Below are 19,971 nucleotides of genomic sequence, written 5' to 3' on the forward strand. Positions count from 1 at the left end.
ATGTTGAGCTAAGCCAAAAATAAACAGTGCCCTTTCTAAACTTTAAATTCTGATGCTTTGCTTGAAAATAATATGATCTGAATGTTGTTGTGAACTTCAGAAAGTCACAGAGGTAGGTGATAAATCTGCTCAGATCTGCATACACGTATTTTCCAAACCCTGCTCTTCCCTCAACCCATTTGTTCTGTGCACAGCTCCACTCCATGCACAGTTCAGCTCTGCACCAGAAAGCGAGCTGAGCAGGGCCAGCTTCTGACTACACGCGTTTCCAAACTCTCTTAGCAAAGATAAATCCTGCAGCGCATGTCTCTCCCCTGTCTCCCCAAGCTTTCTGGTATGAAATGCAAATTTTTTCAAAGAGCAGGGGCTGGGTATGAGTGTACTTGACTTTGCACGACTGTGCTGGGCACCGATGCCTCCAGCCAGGCACTCAGGAGTGCGCAGTTAGTTGGGCTCCAGCGGAAGCTTTGGACTCGGAGCCACCAACATGTTGCTGGCCTGTAGTTCAGCAGCCACCCTGATACAGTGCTGCAGTGAAAAGTAAGCTACAACCGGGACTCATTTCGCTTGTGAAATTACCTGTGTGTGCGTGCGTGTGTGCGTGTGTGTGTTCACCTCTTGCTGTTTCACTGCTCCACTAGAGTATCCTCTGAGCAAATCTTAGTGGCTCTATTTAGAGCTGATGAAGACATCGTTGGTCTAACCATGAGCTTAAGGTTTTGTCCAGGCTTGGCTAATCAGCTCATCACCTAACTGACCATGAAGTTACATTCACAGCACAAGACCTTGGGGATTTACCCTTTCCCATGGCTCAGAGTGCTTTGCCTGGTGCAGGGTCTTTGGACTTGAAACGCACCGACCGTGAGGGCTGGACCTGCTCAACGCAATAGCTTCAAGCGAGGCCTCGACACCACCCGATGCAGAAATGCTGCAAGCCACAGTGCAGCCCTGCAGGCAGCTCTGGGCATCTCTCTCTGCTTTATTTCTGTGCCTCGTGTGTTTGCTTGTCCATTCAGTACTGAACTGTTGTGCACAGCTGCACTTAGCAGGATGCTAACATTAGATAACTAAACTATCAGGCCATTAATTAGAAACACTCTGTAAAACTATCATTTTATCAGTTGTGTAACTGAGACTTTTGGAGTAGCGCTATAACAATTTAACTTTTTTTTGTTCTTTTACCAGCTTTTATTATCGCCTATTTGCTGCCTACCAGTGTAATGTTTAGCGTCTCTTTGGCTAGCTACAAACCTTTTTGTTAAAAAGCCAGTTGCTGTCTGAGATATCAAAATAGATCAGTATTTTGAATTTGCTTGATATTCTTCTTTGAATGGTTTTCATCTGTGGCACACCTATATGCTTTCCCTATATATATGCACTGTTCAGTGATAAGGTGTAATAAATTCTACAGTTTCTTTCCTAATGGTAAATTTTTTTCCAGCATTAAACTGTTTTTTTTTTCTGAAGTATTGTGTCGTCTCATAGCATTGTCATATATCATGAACTTTGACTTAAAAATTTATGAAATAGGGGACTTCCTCTACACAGGAGATTTCCTTTGTGCTCATACAGGCATTAAGGACAAAGTGATGGAAATCTGGCTTGTAGAAAGTTGGTTATTCAAGATGTTATTCAAGAACAATGACTGCGTTGCAGTGTGCACATTGCAAGCCTTCACGGACCTTTTCTTCCCCTTTTGTAACTTTTCTGACCATATTCTACTAATGACTAATGACCCTTCCCAAAATCAGTGGTGACATTCAAATAGCAAAGAAGTAGCATTTACTGTCTTGGGAACAAACGGCTAAATAAACTACTCAGTTTAAAAGAAAATCCATTATTTTGAAGGGAGAATTTTACAAGAAATTGGCAGGATCTGAAAATTTCCAGCCAAAATTTCTGAAGAATCTTAAGTGTGAAATTTCTGTGCCTTTTTCTGCAGTGTGTAATCAATCATCACCGAAATCATATACAAAGAGCAAAAAGTGACATCTGTGTGTACGAAGGGCTACTGGGGCATCCCTGGAAATGCAGAGCAATGAATGTGCAGATCAGTAGGTCCTTCCATAAAGGGTAGGATTAGCAGGCACAATGATAAATACAGCAGAACAGGGAAGAATCAAGCAGATATTGAAAAAAAAAAAAAAAACAAACCCAAACTTGCCTCACAAAGGTATATTAGTTTACTAATGAGAGCAAGGGAAATTCAGCTGATTCAGATTTTCATTTCCAAATGAGTTTCTCTTCACCACTAAGGAGTCAGTTGTCATGGCCCGGTGATGGTGGTGGGGCTGACACATTTCACCTCGTCATAAAATTAAGCTCCATCTTTCCTCAATTTGAAGGAAAATATCCCAAGATCTTCCTTTCCTCATCCTCCTCCCCTCCAAAAGAGCATTCATTGCATTCAGCAGTGGAAAGCAGCGATGAGGAAACTCTTCCAGCCCCCTCCTCATTTCGAGGTGCCCCGAGCAGCCATCCTGCCTGCCCAGCGCTCCTGCGCCTGGAGCTGGCCGCGCTGATCACTGCTCAGAAAACTAAAGCAGCATCTGTGTTTTATACATAACCACCAGTATAAAAAGTTTATTACATAAGAGCTGTTTTGTTTACAATATATTATATAGCTTCAAGCCAATGCAAAAAGTTCATACATTATAATCCTACTTTGTTTACAATATATTACGATGCTTAAACAGCACTACCACAGTGCATTTTTAATACACGGGGTTCTGCAAACTGAAAAAACACAAATATTGCTGGACTGAGTTATCCTATTTTTAAATTAGGTACCTCTTATTTATTTTATTTATTTTTCTTGGAGAAAAGTCTAAACACACTATTGCAAAAATGTAGAAGACATTGCCTTTGCCTTAAGCCAGCTAAATCTGTAGTCATCAAACTGATCCAGGTTAGCGTCTAGGAGGGTCTCTGCTGGAATACTGTTACCTACTTTTTGGAAAATATTTGCAGCTATATAGTCAAAAAAGGAAGTTTAAACATGACTGAAATATAGTACAAAACACCATCCAAAGCACTGAGAGAAGAAGCCTATATAATCATGCTACAGAAGTATTTATAAAACCTAAAAGAGATAGCAAGTATCCGCTCAGTGGTTTGCAACGCAGCTAATAAAATTCCAGCCCGCAACCTTGACGGCGACGAGCGGCGCTCTAACCGCTGAGCCCGCGAGCGGCTGGCGACGGCGACGAGCTCCGCGTGCCCCGCGCCGCTCCGGACGTCCGCGCTCACCAGACGTAGTTGGACTCGGGCGGCGCGGGCCTCTCCTCGGCCCTTTTCGGGGACGGCGTGAGCTGCCGGTGCCTGGGGGCGGCCGGGCGCGGGGCGCTGGGCGCGCCGCCTCCGTACCCTGCAAAAGGAGCCGGCTCCAGCCAAAAGAAGCTGCCCACGGCCACGGCCCTCCTCCCTCCCCCTCTCCCGCCCCCGGGAAAGGCCGCGGCGCTGCAAAAACCGGAGTCCCCAGCCGGATCTTTCTAACCGCGTCCCTCGGGTGCGAATTGCACGGTTCAGGTTCCTCGCGTCTGCAGCTGCAAACGCTCCCTTCGGCCCAGCGGCTGCGAAGCGAGTCTCCGAAACGGGCTGCGAACCTTCGCTGAAGATCACGCGATATTGGGGTTCATTGGAAAAGAGCGAATTGCGGTGCCGCACGCAGAGCTGTGCGTGCAAATTAAGCCCTATGTAGGCACTTCAGGTGGGGGGGGCGGATTTTACCCAAATGGCCCGTTCTCAGTTTCTCTGCTGAACTCGCAGGGTTTTGCAGTGCTAAACACAGCAGGACTGTACCCAAGCTTTAAATCCCAGTAATGGAGGTTTCCAAAAGTTGGCCCTGGCACTAGTGTTTGCCTACTGACTCCTCCTAATGCAGCAGACCCACTCTGCATTTCGTTTTTGTTGTGCAGATAATTATTTCTGTGGCGACATTTACTCACAGCACATACTCTTTCACTTGCTATTTAAGCTGTTTATAATAAAAATACTACAAGAAGAATAATAAGTGTATGATGGGAAGATGGAATTGAAGTTCGTATTGATTTCCCTGTACCTTTTTTCTAAACGCAACTTATGTCAATATTATTGCTCCTTCAGGGGATGACTTATGTAATTATACTGGTCCACGAGCTAACAGCACAGAAGTAGATTCCCCAGTCTGATTTTCATAGAATAATCTGTTTTAGTTGTATACTCTACATTTTTTATGCAACAACTGAATTTATCCTAATACATTTTAATGTGATACAAATCACAAGCATCAACAGCATTTAATAAAAATGATCATTCATTTGATGCAGCCATGTAGGATTCACATTTCTTATGGCTAATCAGTGCATTTTATAGCTGCAAATTTTTGCAGGTATATAAATATATATATATATTTATCACTGCCACTTAATATATCCACCCTTCAAGATATTGGGCTGATTGTGGTAAAGCAGCTTTAAATTATTTAGTTTTTCTTTTAAATAGTTAAAATTATGGAATATTAAAACCTTAGTTTTATTGTTTTGTTTATACAGTAGAAGAAAGGGAATTGCGGAAAGCCTTTTGAAGCAGTCACCCCGCTCTATAAGACTCTCTGAGGTGGACCCGCAGAGTTTATTTCTCACTTACTTTTATTGCAGTGTCTTCCGTGCCAGCCTTCTTTGCACTGGCATTTGTTAGGTTCAACACAAGTGCCGTACAACCCGCAGCCGGGTTCACAGACAGCTGTAATAAAGCGAGAGCGTACATCTGACTTCTTGACATTTCATTCAGCGATTGAGTTACATGTTTGCTTTCCCTGCTGTTCCTTCAGATCTGTTAGTCTTGGCATTGACTGGGGCTTTCACAGTAAATCTGTGATTTTAAACTGAATGTGTGCAGGCTCCTGGAGCAGCTTACCCCACCGCTGAACTAAAATATCTGGCTCAGCGTCTCTGAGAGAAGCACATCAAACAGCAGTGCTCAGCACCACCAGAGCAGAGGAAAGCAGAGTCCAGCCCGCATTGCACTCATGAGGGGCAGGCAAAATGCTCCAGCAGGATTTTAACGCTGCAATGTATGGCCATTTCATGTGGAATTTATCCAGCAACATTTGCTATTATTATACAGACACCTCACCTTTTCAAAGAAACTCATTGTACAGAAAAGGTTGTGGGAAGGCTTTTGAAACAAATGTTTCCAAGTGTCATAACTCTTCTTTAAGGTGAGTGTATGCAGTACGCCCAGGAAGCCAATTAACCTGCAATATCTTGACAGCAGCAGTGAGCACTGACATTATGCAAAAAGACACCGCATAAGAGCTTGGTGCTCATACAATTAGGGCTGGCAAAGTGGCCTTAGTACTTACGCTTGGAGCAAAGGTCTCCCTGGTAACCTTTGGAGCACTTGCACTTATTCTTACCAGTACATTTACCTCCATTTCGACAGGGCTGATGGCATTTACCTAGAAATAGGAAACATGAAAACAACAGTCTTAATCCCTGCAGGTACTGGGAACAACTGTCTGAGAAGCCTACCTTGTACCTGAAAGATCCATCTGATGGTGGGGTGAGAGGGCTATGGCAGATCCAGCAGGAGGGCAGGCTGGTAGGGCTGTGCTTCCGAGACTGACCTGCATCCTGCCTGGAGGGAGCATGGCGAAAGCCTGGTGTCCACAAATCTTTTGCCCAGATTTGTGCCACTAGGACTCTGAAGGACCCTTTGTGCCACCTGTCACTATTCCCTCCTCCTTCTCACCCTTCTTGAGAGAGGCACCAATGTACAGACTTTCTCCTTACTGTTTGCAAAAAGTGGCATCTGTACCCATAGAGCACAAGCAGAAGAAAATCTGGTGGCATATGAGAACTATTTTAAGCAATGGGAAGCTCAGAACAGACAAGTATGGTGGCTACTTGCAGAAAATAAACATTGTTTGGGTCTGTCAGCTTGTAACAACAGGCTTTGGCATGCCACGATGCTGTGGATGGCTCAGTGAGGACTGCTCCACATCACAGCTCAGAAACTGAAAAATCGAAACATTGAAAAACGTGCCCTTCTTTCCTGCCTGTAAAGCACAGAGCATCTTTGGCAACTGTAATTAGACCTGGCAGACATATTTCAAGGCTTTTCTTTCCAGCCTAGCAACTGCTCTTCCTCACACCAACACTTTGCAGGCTGAAGAAGCTCGGTCTGACCGTGCTGCTGTAGGAGGCCTGGCCCTGGCTCGCCCACTGTGGAGGACAGCCACCTTCACAGTCCAGCTGGGCCTGATTCAGAGCCACGGGCTCTTCGAGGGCCCTCTCCAAACCTAGAGTGAGGGCTCTCATCCCCATGTTGTCAATCCCTGACCCCCTCGCTGGAATTTGTCTGCATTATTTAACTAATTACACGGTCGCCTGCCTCTGGGAAGGACCAGCGGAGCAGCCCAAGGGCGAGGGCGCTGCCCCGGCGAAGGCAGATTCATGTCCAAGTCCCTGAGCGGTATCAGGCGATCAGGAGCTACAGCCCAAGCCTCTTGCCTCTTATGTGGCCGCATGTAGCAATGCAGCTCTCTCATTATTGTCCAACTTTTAATTATTTTCTAATCCCACAGCATTTTTCAGGGTCTCCAGAAAAAAAAAAATCACCCTGCCTAGACTTATCACTAATATCTGCCTGAGTCTGCAAATGAACAAAAAGTGGAAGCTGGAGCAGTGAACTGCTTCCTTCCCCTTCCCCTTCCCCTTCCCCTTTCCCCTTTTCCCTTTCCCTTCCCTTTCCCCTTTCCCCTTTCCCCATCCCCCTTTCCCTTCCCCTTCCCTTTCCCCTTTCCCCCTTCACTTTCCCTTTCCCTTTCCCCTTCTTTTCCCCCTTCCCCTTCCTTTTCTTTTTCCCTTTCCCTTTCCCTTTCCCTTTCCCTTTCCCTTTCCCTTTCCCTTTCCCTTTCCCTTTCCTGTTTTAAAGAATGTTAATTCTGAGACCTGCACATGGTAATTTAAGCATCAACACTCATCTTTTCCACTGCTGTTTTGCCATGCTGGAAACCTCAGCAAATGTGCTCACCTCAGTTGCAGACTGCCCCCTTGGGAACTAAATACTCCACGTACTTCTTGCTGAGCTCTCCACCCTGTCGAACTTTGTTGGTGAATGTGAGTATTGTCAACATAAAAGGAGCATTTGTTCCTAATGTTCATACTTATTTTAATAGCCCAGAAACAAGCTCCATAACTACAACCTATAGGACAAATCGTGCTAAGGAGAGTTTCTGTGAAAGCGCAGTCTCCCTGCAGAAGCCCCTGGGCAGGGAACCGCTAGGTATTCTGATTTGCACACATCTGCCTCTGAAGCAATTCATGACTGAAAGGAGCAATGCTAAGGAAATCCAGGAATTTTCCTAGTTCTTGAAGTAAGTCTGGAGAATATGGGTCAAGTGTGCGGTACGGACTGCCAGTGTTGCATTAAGCAAGCATTTGGCTCAACATGGTTCAATTAACCTTGGACTAACATATTTTCACAGAATAGAGGAAAGACTAATCACTCTCTGTGTTATTAACTGAGAAATGGAAAAAGCAACAGAACCGTGGCAATAAATAAAGGAGGAATCAAAACCAAAATAAAACTCTCCAGACTCAAGCTGAAATACTAATTAGAGACAACGCATAACTATAGTTAGAAAAAGCCTAGAAGACTGTGAATGCTTGTTAGTATTGTAAATTGAGTTCAGTAAATTTCCCAGGAGCTGTAGAGAGTGATTCAACTATTAGACAAGCTCTCAAAAGCTTTAAACAACATTAAAAAAATGCCATTTTCTGAAGGTGGATTTCTGCCTATTGCAAAGGTTTTCTCCTGTTGTCATTCCAAGATCCCCAAGCCTGAATGTAGCTGGCCCTGGATCTAAGAAACCAGAATGATTTTTGTTTCTCCTCTGATGTTTGTAAGCCTCATCTAGCATTTTTTGTAGTCTCCCACAGTTGTGCTGGTACTGGTGCGGTGCCCAGAGGTGGTAGCAGCCATCAGTCATGCTCTAGCAATTGTCGTCAGAGCTTTACAAAAGCCTGGGTAGATGCATGGCCTCCTCATCAAGGGGTCTCAGTTCAGCTCTTCGCAAACTCTGATCCTAAATTTTCTCTTTCTTTTTTACATGAACTAGTTTTCTGCCTGTGTTTTAATTAATTTAATTTTCTTTTACACCTAAGCCTTTGTGAGAAGCCAAAGCCAGTTGTACCCGTCCTAAGCTGCAGTAAACAGCAATGAACTTAAGGGCCCTTGGGACAGACCAATTAAATGGAATACTCTTAATTATACATCCTATAACATTAGTTCTAAGGATACTCCACAAGAAATACCACTGACATAAAATATATACTCCCTGGACTTTGCAAAGAACCTTATTCATCATCTGAGAAGTGCTAACAAAGTAGACTTTTGGAGGAATAAAGAAAGAAATGAGGTTCTGACAAAGTGTCAAATTTGAACTTGATATAAACGAAGGTAAATGCAGCTGAATTTTCTCACATCTGGTCTGAATTTTTATCAAATGACCATCATTATTAATTTAATAACAATAAAGCTTTGCTGCTTGTTCGGCTAAAATTCAGATTAGGTAAAAGAGAATTCCAAGCTGTCTTGTAATGCATAGGGATATGGTGAAACATTCAGTAAGGTCTACTGCTCATCTACACATAACTGCTGTGCAAAATGTAGGTCCTACGGGGTTTGTGCTCTTCCTCCTTTACACAGTTGTTTGTTTATTGTTCCCTCTCAGTTGACAGCACATTAATTTCCATGTGTGAAATAGTGTTTGTTGATATAAGTTTCATAACTGTGCAAAGAGCCTGTCTCTGCTGATGCATACTAAGAAATCACCTCTTATGTATATAAGGCCAGATTTTCCTATCATTGCTCCTGTGAACACTGTTCAGAAAGTCAGGGACAGTATTTGCAGCAGAAAGGTGGGGAAGGTCCATGTGCAGCTGTCTGTTAGAAGCTTTAAGCCCAGAAAGAATGACCTGGGTGCCTGTTCTCAAAACCAAAATGCTCATACACCATTCAACTATGGGGAACTATAGAATTAATCCAATTTAACAGAGCTGTGAGAAAACTCTTCTTTTAGTGAGATCAAATGCTTGACAGCTGACCTCCCAGTTCTGCTCCAGCCTGGCCTTATCTCCACCCCCGGCTTTACACAGAACACTTAGATCAACCATGGGCTAAAATATTTTGAATTGCTTTGATGCTAAACTTCTGAAAATAGCAAGTCTTTTGATGTTTGTAAGGTGGATTTTCAAGTTGCCATGTGAATGCAACTTAATATGTTAAGTGAAAGCTCTCAGCTCTTACGGTTCAATCGCCTCCTGACGCCAAACCTTCCCGCTCCCAGCTTCTGGTAGGCTTTTCAGAGCTAGGGACTCGAATCTCACGTTCTGCACACGAGTGTGCATTGCCATAACTTCTCAACATATCTCCTCCACACGGGCTTGGCACCACAGCACATCTGTCTGCTGCACAGAATATTGCTTGCATACTCACAGCTCATGGGTTGTTTCCAAGACCAGCTACTAGTAAAAACAAAACATGGCAGGGGATGGGATGGTCTAGCGACAAGTCCAAGCTCTTCAATGCAAACCTCATTCAGAGGCCTGAGGCACCTCACACTCTCAGGGACCCCAACCTGCCATTTGAGACCCTCGCTATGAGCCTAGCAGAAGCAGGCTGTGCTTTATCTTTCAGGCACAGTAAATAGCATAGCTTGGTGCAAGTGAAAGGGTTGATACTCACTAATTTCACATTGGTCTCCTTCAAACCCTGAAGGACAAATGCATTTTCCCAGATAGAAACAAGTTCCTCCATTGAAACAGGTCGTTGTACAGTTTGCTAAAACAAATAAAACAGGAATAAACTCAGTCACTAATGTGAACTCGCTTGGACTTGCCCCCGAAATGCAGTTTTTCGGATACAGGACTTTAGGCTGGCACACACAAGTCAATAGAAAGGGACATAAAGAAATGAACTGTACAGCAGTGAGACGTGGAGGACAGATCTTGCGTTACGTCTCTATCAATCCTCACATGTAAAGCGCATCAAGAATCAAGTCATTATTGCTATTGAAATTGCCAGTGTGTGGTAAAAGGAACATAATCTAGGACTAAAGTCACTGTTGCAGGCGGATACTTCACTAACTGAATGAAAAGGTGCAGTTCTTAACTAGGACCCTGGGAGATGTTAGATTTAACTGGAAAGAGACCTCTACAAGTTTTTGTTACGCAGTGACATAAATGCAAATGCTGTGTCTCTGGCCTGCTAGATTACTTTCACTGCATTAGGCAAGACTTTTCACCAAACCTCTGGGGTTCATATTAATCTTACAGTTCAGCATCCTTCAAGATATTGGGCATATTTCATCAAAGAGCACTCTTAAAACATTTTTCTGATGTGGGAAAGGCCTCATCAATGATGAGATACAAGGCAGAAGGACTTTGATGACAACACTGTGCAAACATATCTAAAGGCCTAAGACATTATTTATATCTAAGGCATTATTTTGGATTAAAGTCCACCAGGACCTTTTCATTTGCTCATTCCTTAGCTAGTTCTGCAATAGTAAATGCTCTGTGGTGTTCTGTAATCCTCGCTGCTAGGAGCTGGTCAGCTACACTTTTGTAGCAAACTTCCTGTTTTTTTCTGTATAGGAGTCTGGACTGCTCCAAATTACTGTTCTGAAGAGCAGATTCTTCCTTTTTATCCCTGAGTCACAGCGCAGCAACAAAAAGTGAATAGACGACTTATTTTCCAAATGTCCAGATTGAACAAATTAATGTACTGACACTTTACTCCAGGAAACCAAAGTTCAAATCCAGATCATTTTTTTCATAGACTAGTGAATTTTGTGGTAGACCTCACAGCTTTTAAGGGATCAGCTAAAGTGATTATATAAACTACCCTTCCCTGAGCTGGCATACACAGGCACCTCTTAAAACCTGTTACTTACTCCGTCACTCGCTCAGCCTTCCGCTCCTAGAGGCGAATTAGCATGCGGGAATAAAGAGAAACCCTGGGGTTTCGCCCGGCGGCCGGTTACCTTTGTCGCAGTTGATGCCGTAGAACCCAGGCGGGCAGATGCACAAGCCGGGCGTAACGCAGAGCCCGCCGTTCATGCAGCGAGGCGCGCACAGAGCTGAGGAGAAGCAAGGGGAGAAATCACGCCGCTGGTAGGAGAGCGAGCGCCCACGTAAAGCCACAGCGCCGCTTCCTTACGCTCCTTTCTCCTGCTGAACAAGTCAGCTGTGCAAAGGACTCACTTTGTCAGCGAGCTAAATCAATTATATTTCTGCTTGATACCTGGCGATTTGTATACAATATTACTAAAAGAATGAAAATTAAATTAAGTTTAAAATTTGATTCCATTTGTAAGCAAAAACTGTCCCTTGTATAATTTAATACTGAGCTGGGGACAGCAAACTGCCCGCTTAGTCTCACCAACACCCTCCGGAAATTTGAAGTTGCCGGTACCCTGGTCCTCTCTATCATGGGACTGTGTGCTCCAGTTTGTGTCTGGAGACAAGACTGTTTCCTTAGAGGCTGAGCTCAGAGGTGTCTATAACTTAGTGGGGTTCCCCAGCAGCTTTATGATGAACCCATCCCTTCACCCTCTGCATACCTGAGCATGAGCACCATGCCTATCTGGGGCTTGAGAAGCCTCTTGTCTGGCCTGGCTTGGTGGGTAATTGTCCTGGGTGCCCCCCACAACTTTTTTAGAGCCCCTGTGCTCTCCCGCAGCCATCTCCGCAGTTGTGGCCACCCCACAAGTCTCCTTCAGGGAGGCCTGGCGGGGAACCGAGTTTCCTTTCGTGGCTGGCCACAGCTAGTACATGCGGCGAGGCCATGTCCCTGCCAGGGAGCTAAACAGGGCCTGGGCACGGGACCAAGCAGGGCCACGGACTCACCCACCCGGGGAAACCGTCAGCGGCGTTCCCAAAGAGTGCCCAGGCACGGCCCGGGGCCAGCGGCACCCGGGGCTCCTCCACGCCGGCAGTCAGGATGCTTTTGTTTTGGAGGGTAAAAGAGTTTAAACATACAAATGCAAACTCAGCTGGCCTCCATGCCAAGGAGCGGTTCCTGACCCTTCTGTATTTAATATTTCAGATGTGGCCAGTATGTCTGGGAGCAAAGGATGACACTAGACTAGCATGTCCTTCGGACTGGTTCACTCCATCTTGGGTTGCCCCAGGGGAAAGTCTCCCACAAGCGGAGGAGGAAGGAAGAAGTATGAAGAAGACCTATTTTCCTCATCAGTTCACACTGATTTTCAGGCCCCTCCCTCCCAGAAATACTGGTTTTGGCTGTTAGTTACTAATGGAAGAAAAAGGGAGACTCTTTCCTTCATGCTTCCCGACTTTGTCATTCTGCCTCCAAATTAAATCTTATCTTCAAATAAACAAATGCAGAGCAACAGAAGTTCTGTGCTTTGTTTCCCAGCAGCAAAATTCAGTTTAATCTTTTTGCCAGATGGAGTCTCCATGATTGATATCCCTTAACTATTGTGTCAATTTTTTGTTAAAAAAAAATCCCTTAGAGAGAAAACATTTTCCTTGTAATCAGTTGAGGTTTCCATTAGACCTTGGATCACAGCAGTAATTCTCTTGCTTGTGAGGATTCAAAATACATGAAATTTTCAGAACAGGCCATTCCTATTTTTAGAAGAGGTTACAGTGCAGTAGTTACACCTATGGTAACTACTGCACTCTAACAAAAAGTTACAATTATGGTAAAGAAAACTTGCAAAGATTTTTTTTAAAAAAATTACCTTTCTCACAGTGAGGTCCATAAAATCCATCTGGACATTCACAGACGTGTCTTTCATTGCAAAACCCTCCATTTCTGCATCCTCCCGGACACTCCGCTTCGTAAGATAAAATGACAATCTTAACTGTATATTACATACTTCAGGTGCTACTCAATTTTCAGTAGGATCAATATATTCCTTTGATACAACAGTAAAAGTATTCACTGACAAGCAGGCAAGTGCTGACAGAAATGAAAGTTCAGCTAGGAACTCCTCGGAAGAAATCAGTGTCATTTTTGTTAGTCTACAAATACAGTTTTGACCATGTGTTCAGACAAACACATGACGGGCTTGTTGATAGAGCGCGTGCTCTATTGCCCTGCTGTTCTGTGAGTGAATTAGTAATGTGGACTCTCTGCCCAACCCAGCACTGCCAGTCCCACTCAGAACTGAACTGGTACCCAATACAGGACTTGCAGTGATGCTTAGATATGCCCTTAATACACAGGACCCGTTTCCGTTTGTGCAGCCTTAAGTGAACCGCACTGCAGCTTAAATTGCTTTAATTACTACATCCTTTACTGTTGAGGTGACAAAGTGATGAAATTTCTATTCAGATGACGTAGTCAGCTTCAAGACTGGATGAAGGAAGAAAGAAAGATAAAAGCATTCCTGCGCAGTGATCCTGTGTTATCATCCAACTCTTACTCACATCTCAGCTATCTGTCAAACACTGGTAAAGCATTTGGCAACACTGGCTGGACTGTAGAAGGACAAGAAATACATCTGGGTATCATCAGCAGCCTCAAGACGTCAGAGTCCATCAAACAAGAGGCAGAACAAATTGGAACCCTATGGAAGCCCACAAAAACACGACTGCGGGGTAGAAAAGCTATTACTCAAAAATACCTTCCCAGATCTCTCACAGACAAGGAGGAATGCACGAGGGCACTGCTCCCATGGGACTACGCACACATTGCACCCGGTGATTGGTACCAGGGGCACAAGGTAGCTTTAACAGAGGAGGCGTGATCATCTCCTCTTGACAAGTTCCCAGGAAGACACCAGTTCCCACTCGAATAATAACTGAGTTCAAATTCAAACAGTCATAGCCTTTAGGAGAGCACATGCTAATAGCAACAAGGAGCTGCATTAGGATGTCTGTAAATTCAGGTGGATCAAGTTGCCTGAGACATTTCTGCAGCCCACAGAGATATCTGAAACTCTAACTCCTAACCGTAACTGCAAAGGAAAACAATCCCAACCTTAAACAGATCCTGAATGATTCTCCCCTCTTCTAACACTTGAGCTGGGTGACATATCTATTAGCTAGATTTATCTACAGATTATTTTTAATTGAACTAATAGCTGATTAGAGCCACAGGAAAATGTGGTAACCGCTATAACTGGGAACAGTGTTCTGTTCCTGCTACACTCGTGCAGTATCTCTCTATTCAATGGGATACGAAGGGTAACCCCAAGAGCAAGCAAAAGGGAAACAAATCTGATGTAACTGGTGCTGGATGTTGTGTAGAACTGTCGAACAAGCAGGAAAGAGACAAAGGGGAAAGGTAAAATTTTAAAATGCTCTTCTATCTTAAGCCAAAGATGCATGAAGTAAAATGTATTGCTCTAAAAGTAAAGCTGTATCAGTGGTAGTAATAATGGTAAAGGCTTTTTGTCTTATTTTGTTCCAGCATTACAGTCCAGGACTCTTTCTGGAAATGTTTCTCTCTTTGTACCCAAATGCAGAGCTGCTATTCATTACAGAAAATGAATGCTTAAATACATGCCATTTCAAACAGAAAAATAGGAAAACATAATTTTTTATGTGGCCACCTCTCAGCCACAACAAAGACTCTCCTTTCCCACAAAATTGCTCCCTCATTTTCCCCACTTCCTCCAGTGGAGGCCTCTTCTGGCTGGCCAAGAATAACTGGCAACAATGACCTGGGGCCCCAGCAGGAGGAATCTGAGCTTCTCACCATCAAGGATGTCTTTCAGAGGAAGGAAACTAACTCCTAGGCTAATACCAACCAGTAAGAGCATTCTCATCTTTCTTAATAACTGGCCCAAAAGGTTGCGGTTTCCATGTCACAAAATCGAGTGTCAGAATGGAAGTTACCCCAGTACGTGCTGAAGGATAGGAGGTGAGAAAACTCCTCTCCTGCCCAGCTCTATTGATTGGAAAACCATCCTTCGAGTAGCCATATGATACAATACTGTTAGACTGTTAAATATGACATTTTCTATCAGCAAAAATAGTAATAATAATAATAATATCTAATAATACAGAAATCATAGCTTGGTTGAGTGCTACAAAAAAACTGAGTTTGGAGCCCTCTCTGTTCAAGCCACATTTTCCACAATATAGACTCGTAACTCTGCTGTCACTATTAGATTACCTCAACACTATTTTCCAAGTTCAAGTTCAGTATCTTTGAACCCAGCTGAAAATAAAGTCACAAAATGTTTTGTGTTGTATTTACATTGGACACATGACTTCGTACACAAGATCTGATTTTACTTCTCTTAAGCCCCCATTTCTCTTCCTGTTCCTCTCCTCACTTCTTCTTCCCCTCCTCCACTTTCTCTGGGCTAATTGGCGGCAGCAAAGCTTCAAAGGGCACAAACAGCTTTACTGTTTAGGTGTAGTGAGGGTTCAAAGAATAAACAGCTCCTAGTCCTGCCGCTTGCTCTTTGAAGCCCCACTATAGCCAATTAGCTCAGAGAAAAGAGCGCAGAGAAGAAAGTGTGGGACTGGGAATAAAGATTTAATAGGAGAAGAATAAAAATCTCACTCTTTGTAGATCAGCCCTGCCATGAGTTAATCTGATACAATTGCACACAACATGGGATTATCTTAGATATTGATCTTATTTTTCATTTTCTACAGCCTCAGTTTGAAATGATAATTATTTCAGTTTTTTGTGGTGTATCAATTAAATCCAAAAGTTTTATTAAATAGTGCTTATAAATCAGTTAATAAACAGGTTCCCTGCTTTCCAAGTAAACACTGCAATAACTCTATGATGTCCTTCTGTTGGTCTTCTGTCAGTGCATCCTGTGTGTTTTTATTGACTGATGCCTGCAAATATTAAGGACTAGCTTCCATCACCTTCCCAGAATAATGCTTTAGTATGCAAACAATTCTACTGAAATCAAATGGAAAATATGCATAATAAATTGTTAACGAGTGTAAGGGAGAAGAGAATTCTCTCATTGAGTCAAATGTCTCATAAGCTTTGCAAAAACAACAGGCAGCACTTGTTGAGGCTGCTGAACGATGTTGTATCTAGCAACAGCCACAAGCCGCCATCCAGAGCTCCAGAGAAGTGAAGCCAGTTTCTGCAAAATGTTCAGATTTATGCTTTCTGGGCTCATTTCGGATGTGCAAGTTGAGCTTTTAGGAGCTGCTGAACTAGGGCATCAAATAGTATTAATTGCAGTCAGCACTCCCACTATCGATCTCAGAAGTTCAATTCTTAAAACTATGTGCTACCTCAAATAGTTTGCTATTTGCATTTTTAACCATATGTTAAACTTCTATCAATTTCTATCAATATCCTTGACATGACGAACTGTGAACAGGAGGATAAATGCCTACAACAGTCTCTTAAGCGAAACGTAGTTCAAATTTAGGAGAAGGTTTATTACATAGTAAATGAACAACAAATCCATAGACAGAGCCTGAACAGCCTGAAATTCATGACCCTTGCTACAGATTGTGTGACCACTCTATTTCCATCTTGCCTGGCCATTATGGTGAACATAACATGAGTTACATGACCTAGTCTAATGGAACTTAGCCACGTCCCCTGAAGCGTTACCTTGCTGACAGGTTTTGAAGAAGATGGCGTTCTGCGGTGTCTGGAGAATAATGTTGCCGTCTGAATTCATTACGATAACATTAGCTTCAAATGCAGCAACTCCATCCTGTTTTCCAAGGCAAGGAAATCCAACCTGAACAACTAAAAGGAGAATAACAATAATAAGTATTATATACACATTTAGGTAAGTAAAAGCATACATTGAAATACTAAAAATGGAAATAATAAGTATTTACATTTAAACTTCAGAGCACAGCCATTGATGAAAAAATGTAACACACAGCTATGTAGGGCACCTTATTGATAACTGACCCCAGGCTGGGACAACAGCAGCACGGGAGACGAGCCTGGCCTCAGGTACTGACATAACCCCGGTGGTCTGCAGTGTAGACAGTGATCTGAAGGCAAACATACTTCTGCCTGTAGACAAGGCAATTTCTCATGTCGAGTTTTCTAAGGACACAATTTTCAATATCACCTAAATGACTTGGAAGCCTATATTTAATTTCCTGAGCCAACTTGATCACTTCTAAGTCTAAATGTTACTGGCTCTCACATCACTTCTGCAAAAAGATCTCACATATTTTTGAAACGATACTATACTAGATATGTTTTGCTGTTTCAGATATCGCAATTAACACTGAAATAAAATACTGATTTAAACAAAACTTACACTGTTCAGTGCTGGCAAAATGGTACACTTAATAAATAAGATCATGGGTGCAAATATTTAAAAAGAACACAAACACACATCACTTTCTGACAGAACTTGTTAAGCGTAATGGATAGCTGGAGACCAACTCTCCAGGAAAAGTGTTCCAACACTTTTGAACTACAAAGAGTCTAAGTAAATAATTAAGGCCAGTAAAACTGGAGTATTTTAATGAGGAAGCAAGCCTCATACCTCAGAGCTGTGGAATGCTGCTCCATGGCTGTCACAATTGATCTTAAATAATCTTCAGATGAAACAATTATCTTTTTTCTTAAAAATAGCTCCTTTATAAATTAGATCCAGCTAATAGTAGTTGTTTTTTTCATTTTTTCTGAAGTCGGCCTGAGATTTCAGAGCAAATTATTGAGCTAACAGCCTTACATTTGGCTTGATTTAAATTGCTTGCTATAAAATATTTTGCAAGTTATAATTGGGTAATTTTTGTTATTTGTTGCCTTGATAAAACACAGAATAATTTACTGCTAAAACACATTCTGCTTCTGACACAGCCTACAGAGTGAAAGGCCTGTTGTAGTTTTCATTATAAAGCAATTTCATTCTTGAGGGACTTTTACAGTGATCTTTTAAAAGACTATTAGAAAAAACATGTAACCATGTGGTAAGAAGAAAACTCTTACAGAGGATTAAAAACAGTTTAAATGCAGTGAACTTCTTAAACTGTAGTGACCTTCCTCCAGCTCAAGTGTAGGAAATATTTCAAGAGACTCAAGTGCTCAGGAGACTTGTATTGGCATGTGTGTGATTTAGCTGATCTAATAACGGCTTTGGGCAGGAAGATCTGGCAGAAATGTACTGCTGGCACTATGGGCTTCATGTAGGCTTCGTGCAATCAGTAGCAACGTCCTGATCTCCCCAGAGATTTGCCTGTAAGTTATGCCAGCCTGTGGATTTCAATGCACGAGGCGAAGACCAGGTGTATACATCCCTTAGGGCTAAAGGCCCTCTCCTAGGGCTGTTGGGGTAAGGCTTAGCTGCGCTGGACATGCAGCGCAGAGCAAAAGTGCCTCGCGCCCAGAAATGCAGCCATATGTTCGCGGCCTGTGGGAGGGGTGAGCAGGGCGGTGGCAGGGCAAAGCTCAGTGCTGGTTCCCCCCATCCTGGATTCAGGATGCAGTTTACCTTTGCCCGTCATTGGCTGCAAGTAAGCGAGGAGGAATCCACAGCTCAGGGCTTTCCACTGCTAGCTACGGTCCCAAGTCACCACGCCACTGAACTGTCTCTCTTGCAAGTCTGTATTTCTGTATCCTCTGGAGTGCTTGTGTCCAGGGCTGCAGAGCAGACAGCTCAGAAGTGAGGAAAACCTCACTAATTTTAAAAGGAATCTAAGGAAGTTCAGTGATTTCTAATTTAATTTTAGCTGGTAGTTTGAATGCCCTACTGGGATCTGGAGGATGCAGGTTTGGGGCTTTTTTAGGGCGCTTTTGTTTGAGGCTAAGGACTTTTCTTTCTTCTGTGGAAAACAAAGATTCACTGGAAGGTCTCCATTACAGGGAGGTTGAGGTGGCTCTAAATACTCCTGTATTTGCAGCACAGGTCTTCTAGTTCTTGTTTAACATGCAAAAGGCACTACCAAAAGCCACCTACAGCCTAAGGAGTGGGATTTCTTAAGGATGTCTCTGAATTTCCAATCTTAGCAGAAGTAGGCATGTGGTGATCCAGAGAAGAGTGGGAGTTGACCAAACCTTGTAGCCATGGCAGAGAGCGAGCAGAGATATTGCTGCTCCCCGGGAAGGCACCACTCTCTCCACAGAGAGAGTTTCCACACCTTTGGTGGCTCAGCCCCTACGTTTCAGGTGTTGTGATACTGGCAGCAGGCAGAGAGGAGGAGTCCTGAGTCTGGCGTGTGGACTCAGGGCACATGTGATCCACACAGGGCAAAGCTGTGCCCATGTACCGGGGACGGAGCCAGCTGAGCTTAGTTCAGAGCCAGAAACAGCTGGGATGTATCAGCATGGCACTCAGCCTGGTTGATCTTCCTCACCAAGCGGAAGGGCTGCTTGGCTCAAGTGCTGTGCCACCCTGGTGTGGCTGCTCTGCTGTACGGACCTGAGCCTCCCTGTGGGCTCTGCTGTGGAGATGTGCCAACTGGCTTGGTGCTGGCTTGGCACCAACATGGCACTGGTCATCTCTGAGCACTTAGGAGACCATCTCCTTTTTAATCACAGGCCATTACATTTTTCTTTAGGTATAGTCATGTTGAGACCAACAGTGGTCAAGGGAGGAAATCACTGTCACTATCAAAAATGCCTGACCTAGGTTTGAACTTGACGAATTTAGTTTGAATCACTGGATATTAGTAGGCTTTCTTCTGTGAAATGAGACATCAATCTTTTCTTGCTGGGCAGTTATCTACACCCTAGAATCAAGGCTCCTCTCAAATATCTTTTTTTTGGATAAGCCAAGTAGTCTCAGCTCTTTAAGCTCTCACTAAAAGGCATCTTCTCGAGCCTTCCTACCATATATTTTTTATTATATTACTATGTGGCTAGGTGCAACACGAACAGTGCTCTAAGTGTGGAATCAGGCAGAAATCCTGGGATCTGGGGATGGAATTTTCAAAGGAGTTTAGGGAATCTAAGTGACCTAGATATAATTTAAATTCAAGGAGAATTTGATTCCTCATCTCAGGAAGGATAAACTGGATTAAAAAAGGTTGAGGACTGCAAGGTTGT

At 43.4% G+C, this 19,971-nt stretch overlaps 1 protein-coding gene across 1 annotated transcript in view; it reads right to left on the reverse strand.

The window, feature by feature from the left end:
• Window positions 1-3,245: 3,245 nt before the first annotated feature.
• The window catches only part of WIF1 (WNT inhibitory factor 1), a 46,541-nt gene continuing 29,815 nt past the window's right edge, over window positions 3,246-19,971 (reverse strand). Inside the window, exons 4-10 of the mRNA XM_062567600.1 lie at window positions 16,567-16,707; window positions 12,758-12,853; window positions 11,033-11,128; window positions 9,733-9,828; window positions 5,345-5,440; window positions 4,627-4,722; window positions 3,246-3,367 (exon numbers count right to left, since the gene is read on the reverse strand). Coding sequence (XP_062423584.1) covers window positions 3,246-3,367; window positions 4,627-4,722; window positions 5,345-5,440; window positions 9,733-9,828; window positions 11,033-11,128; window positions 12,758-12,853; window positions 16,567-16,707 — 743 coding nt within the window. The remainder of the gene's footprint in view (window positions 3,368-4,626; window positions 4,723-5,344; window positions 5,441-9,732; window positions 9,829-11,032; window positions 11,129-12,757; window positions 12,854-16,566; window positions 16,708-19,971) is intronic.

The sequence above is a fragment of the Rhea pennata genome, chromosome 1 (assembly GCF_028389875.1).
Source record: "Rhea pennata isolate bPtePen1 chromosome 1, bPtePen1.pri, whole genome shotgun sequence".
Lineage (NCBI taxonomy): Eukaryota > Metazoa > Chordata > Aves > Rheiformes > Rheidae > Rhea > Rhea pennata.